We start from the raw sequence: 4949 nt of genomic DNA on the forward strand, positions 1-4949 counted from the left end.
CCACATTACTGTTAAAACCCGGTAAAAACAGACCTTGAAGACAAGAGCGTAGTCTGTGGAGGAGGGGTTCCAGGGAGAGCGCATAGAGCATCCCAGACAGAGCACAGCCCTGTCGGACGCCTCTACACACTCTAAAAGGAGCACACAAGCTGCCATTGACCTTAAGGACACTCTCAATGTTACTGTACAGTACCTGGATCTTGGCTATCAGACCAGCACTGAACCCAAACCTCTCCATGGTTCTCCACAGGAAGTTGTGTTCAACACGGTCAAAAGCCTTTTCTTGATCTAAAGAAAGTAGACCAGCACTCATCCCCAATGAACTGAAGACCTCCAAAACATCCCTAATGAGGCAGACATTGTCTACCATTGACCTGCCAGGTACACAGTACGTCTGGTCCTGATGGATGACCTGCTCCATTGCCTCCCTCAGCCGGATGGCCAAGGCCTTGGAGAGTATCTTGTAGTCCGTGCAGAGGAGGGACACAGGGCGCCAGTTCTTTATGTCCTGCAGGTTCCCTTTCTTCGGCAGGAGGGTGATGACGGCCCTCCTGCAGGACAGTGGTAGGGAACCGGTGGCAAGACTCTCATTGAAGACTTCTAGGACGTCTTGAGCGAGGATGTCCCAGAAAGCCTTGTAAAACTCCACCGAGAGACCGTCGATGCCGGGGCCTTTCGGCATTGACTGCAGGGCCGCGAGAAGTTCTTGTGCCGTCAACGGGCGCTCCATTCGGTGGTTGGTCTCCTTGGAGACCCTGGGCAGTCCTTGACTAAAAGCACTAAAACCATTAAAACAGTCCTTGTCGTCTTTAAAATCGGTTTTGTACAAAGAAGCATAAAACCCCACCGCTCTCTTCCTTATCTGCCCCGGGTCGGTCAGCTCCTGCCCTGTGTCCGACAGCAAAGAGTGGATCAGCTTCCTCTGCCCAGACTTCCTCTCAAGGCCAAAGAAGAAACTGGAGGGTGCATCCATCTCCGAGATGTTCTGGATTCTGGACCGGACCAGGGCGCCCTGAGCTCTGGCACCTAGCAGGTTGGCTAAAGCCATCTTTTTGGTCTTGAGGATTCCAATAGATCCTCCGTTTCCTGTGGACTCATTCAAACGTTCGAGCTCCACAATCTCAGTTTCCAGATCCCTGATAGATCCGGTGATGTGACGAGTAACATTGAGAGTGTGCTGCTGACACAACATTCTGATTTGTGTCTTTCCGTAGTCCCACCACTGTTTTAGGCAGCTAAAACCGCCCTTTCTCTGCCTAAAACCAGCCCAAAAATAGCTAAGAGCATCTTTAAAACCCACATCAGATGCTAAAACTGAATTAAAATGCCAGTAGGTGCTTCTTGGTAAAATGTTGTTAATAAAAACAGCACATAAAACCAAAGCATGATCAGTAAAACCCACCGGCACAATATTAGATGATTTAAACACATTAAAATTATGTTTAAAACAGTACAAGCGATCTAAACGAGCTAAAGACACCCTATCTTCTCTAATGTGGGACCACGTAAACTGTCTGCAGCCTGTGTGAGACCTTCTCCACACGTCCACCAGACCATGGGAGTAGACCAGCTGCCTCAGGACCTGCTGCGAGGACGGATGCGGCTCCGCGTGGTTCCGGTCTAAAAATTCATCTTCCGTGCAGTTAAAATCACCACCCAAGAATAAATAATCGACAGAACCACACCCCCGGAGTTTGTTGTTGAGTGTCTCTAGAAAGGTCTTCCTCTCTGCACCGCTGTTGGGAGCATACACATTAATAAAAGCAGCACTGTACTGGTCAAACTGGGCCGTGATTAAAAGACACCTCCCCTGAACAACATGTTCAACAGTAAAAGATGTTGGGCTAAAACTCTTGGAGAAGAGGATCCCCACCCCGGCACTGAGGGCTGTGCCGTGGCTTAAAAACACCCTCCCCTCCCATCTCCTGCACCAATCAGCTTCATTTAAAACATCACTGTGAGTTTCTTGTAAAAACATGATATTAATCTTCTTTAAAATCATTGTTTCATACACTAAAACTCTCTTCTTCTCTTCTCTGCCTCCATTTATATTTAAGCTCCCAATCTTAAAACTATTCATTAAAAAGTGGGAGATAAAGACAGAGAGATAAAACAGTGAAGCTAATAAAAAACTAAAAAGGTGCATTTCCCAACATTTACATTAATTCCCTCCTAACTTTAAGAATCAGTTTCTTCAGTCTAAAAACCTCTTGATCAGTAAAATCTGCCTCAGCCTTATTTTTTGTGTGGCGTCTGGCAGAAAGATAAAACTGCTGTTTGTCCGGAAAGTATTCTTCAATGTTAACCCCCTTCATGTTTTTTGTGTCATGTAAAAATGTTTTAATCATTTTGGCAGAATAGGACTTGTCCTCCTGACTGCCCAGGTTCTTCTGATGGAGGTCACCATCATCAGACACACAGCCCTCGCTGTCGCTGCTGTCCGGCTCTTCTTTTTTTCCTCCTGCCTGTCTACCTGTCTGTCTGCTTTTTTTAGCTTTGACAGGACCAGGCCTGTTACTGCTGCGGAGCCTCGATGGAGCTGGAGACCAACCGGCTTCCTGCTCCATCAACTCCACAGCTTCAGCTGCTCCACTGCAGCCCAGCTCCTCTTCCTCGCCCACCTCACCTACCTGAAGCCCAGCTTCCCCCTGTTCACTCACACCACCCGTCTCACCTATCTGTTCACCCCCCTGCACACTCGCTCCACCTGTGTTCCCTAACTCCACACACACTCCTCCTGTCTCACCTTCCTGTACACTCATTTCACCTGCCTCATCTCCCTGTACAGACGTTCCACCTGTGTCACCTACCTCCTCACACACTCCTCCTGTCCCCCTCTCCTGTACACACACGCTAGTCCCACCGTCCTGCACCCTTACTTCAGTTTTCTCACCCACCCGTTCACCCTCACCTGTGTTTCCGTCACAACCCACCGGGGTCATCGCCCCATCATCCTCCGGACCCTCGGCTCCGGCGACTGGTCGCTCGCTGACAGCTCCGGGCTCCGCCGTGCGGGGCTCCGCCGTGCGGGGCTCCGCCGTGCAGCAGCGGCTCCGGGCCGCTCCCCCGAGCCTGACGCAGCCGATTTGGCTGCGTTTGGACACATTTTAATTAAATGTCCCGCCTCGCCACACCCAAAGCACTTCATGTGTGCCGACGAAGCGAACAGAATATAATCGAAATCGTCCACTCGGACTTTAAAACACACATTCAGGTCCTCATCGCGGTTATTGAGGATCATATAAACCTGCCGCCGATGAGAGACTACGTGTTTCAATAGTGGAGATTTACATCCAGACATGACTTTCCTCATAGGAGAAACAATCTTGCCATGTCTGGACAACTCGCGACACAGAAACTCGTCCGTAATGAACGGGGGCACGTTGGACAGGGTAACCTTAGTGGCCGGCAGGCTCAGAGGCAGCACCGTCTCAAACCTCCCGCCGACACTGATGCCGGCCTCCACCAGCCGGTTCACCTGCTCCACCTTCTCCACGAACAACACCACGGCCCCGTTCATCCGGGCGGCCGATTTCACGGACCCATGTCCTATAACCTCCCCGACAGCTAGGGCCACCTCCTCCACGGTGTACAGAGACCTGGCCCCCACCTTAACGCCATGTCTCCGCGTTAACCGGGAGAGATCCCCGCTACCACCACCAAGCACCATGGCATCAGACGCCAACCAGCCAGACAAACGCTGGCTGGTTACACGCCAAAACACCGATAAACTAAACTAAAAATACAACACAAGACACCACCAACAATTAATTAAACTATACTGACAAAAATATCACACCAAACACAGCTTAAACAGCCAAAAAGGTTGAAAAATTCTCAAACGAGAACGCTCCCAGCTCACACCACGCTCCTCACAGAGAGAGAGAGAGAGAGACAGAGAGCCAGAGACAGAGAGAGAGAGAGAGAGAGACAGAGAGCCAGAGACACAGAGAGAGAGACACAGAGAGACACAGAGGGAGACAGAGAGAGAGAGAGCCAGAGACACAGAGACACAGAGAGACACAGAGAGAGAGAGAGTTGCTGTTTTGCTTTAGAAAACGTACTTGTCTTCAGCAGAACGGGGCTTTGCCCCCTGAACCAGAGAGCCACTCATCAGTTGTGGTTCATCGGTGAAAAGGGGAGACTGCGTCTTCAACAACAGGGCCGTCTGTGACACCAACAAAGAAGAACGTTGAGAAGGACGTTGGCTTTTATTTCCAAATGTGATCAAAAGCACCGCGGCGGATCCCGACCTGGCTGGTGTAGAGGACCAGCTGCACCAGCTGAGGCATTAAGGCATCAGCAAGCGTGAGCGTCTGCAGGTTGGGGTGCATCAAAGTGGTGAGCAACACCGGCAGCAGGTGCCCAAGCATGGTGGCCTTGGTTACCTGCTCCAAGCCTCTCAGCCTGAACAATGACAGAGAACAAACACAGTAGAAACAGCACAGAAACAACAGCTTGTTACTCATAGTTTGGCCTCTTGTATCTACAAACACACTTTAGTCTGGTTTTAGGGTGTTTGAAAGGTGTTTGAACATTACCTGGTCTCTTTGTCTGTGATGTCACTGTTAATGAGGGCTGTGGTGACCTGCTGAAGGGTCTCCAGCACTTCGTCACATCCCACGAGGACCTTAGTTGCTAGGGAGAGGATACAGCTCTGCAGCTCCTGGCAACACACAACGCATAGGCCCACACTTACGTAACCACTGCCTAAATGTCCACGCGTGACATTTTAAACTGCATTTATTCAGGGCAAGAAAAGAACCGGACTCATCATTACAGACTCAACACCCTGTGTGTGAAGAGGTAGGCGTATTTAAAGGGGATGTTTACCTGTACCTTTAATGTTTCCCCCTGGAGGGAGCTGTCACTGTCGTCACCCTCGTCCGATCGGATAAGAATTGTGTTGCTAAGGAGGTGGTTCTGAACAGCCATGAGGTAACGGAGAC

The 4949-nt window shown here is 50.2% G+C and overlaps 1 protein-coding gene across 2 annotated transcripts; it reads right to left on the reverse strand.

Annotated features, from left to right (window-relative positions):
- Positions 1-4020: 4020 nt before the first annotated feature.
- LOC130520496 (probable E3 ubiquitin-protein ligase HECTD4) lies at positions 4021-4949 on the reverse strand. 2 transcript variants are annotated; one of them, XM_057024192.1, is made up of 4 exons: positions 4840-4949; positions 4542-4666; positions 4254-4407; positions 4021-4168 (listed from the first exon to the last, which is right to left on the reverse strand). In XM_057024192.1, exons 1-4 carry the CDS (start codon positions 4933-4935, stop codon positions 4052-4054), a joined length of 492 nt encoding a protein of 163 aa, XP_056880172.1. In that variant the 5' UTR covers positions 4936-4949; the 3' UTR covers positions 4021-4051. The 2 variants fall into 2 exon arrangements, with proteins under 2 accessions (XP_056880172.1, XP_056880171.1); XM_057024191.1 differs by having other exon boundaries at positions 4834-4949.

This window comes from Takifugu flavidus, unplaced genomic scaffold, assembly GCF_003711565.1.
Source record: "Takifugu flavidus isolate HTHZ2018 unplaced genomic scaffold, ASM371156v2 ctg405, whole genome shotgun sequence".
NCBI lineage: Eukaryota > Metazoa > Chordata > Actinopteri > Tetraodontiformes > Tetraodontidae > Takifugu > Takifugu flavidus.

What these genes read in the sequence shown, in the direction of transcription:
- LOC130520496 (XM_057024191.1), bottom strand. Translation starts at nt 4,935, where the DNA reads ATGGCTGTTCAGAACCACCTCCTTAGCAACACAATTCTTATCCGATCG. An exon ending in GGGAAACATTAAAGGTACAG is followed by an intron (nt 4,667 to 4,833) that starts GTAAACATCCCC and finishes GTGTGTTGCCAG; the next exon opens with GAGCTGCAGAGCTGTATCCT. An exon ending in TGGTCCTCTACACCAGCCAG is followed by an intron (nt 4,169 to 4,253) that starts GTCGGGATCCGC and finishes TTGGTGTCACAG; the next exon opens with ACGGCCCTGTTGTTGAAGAC.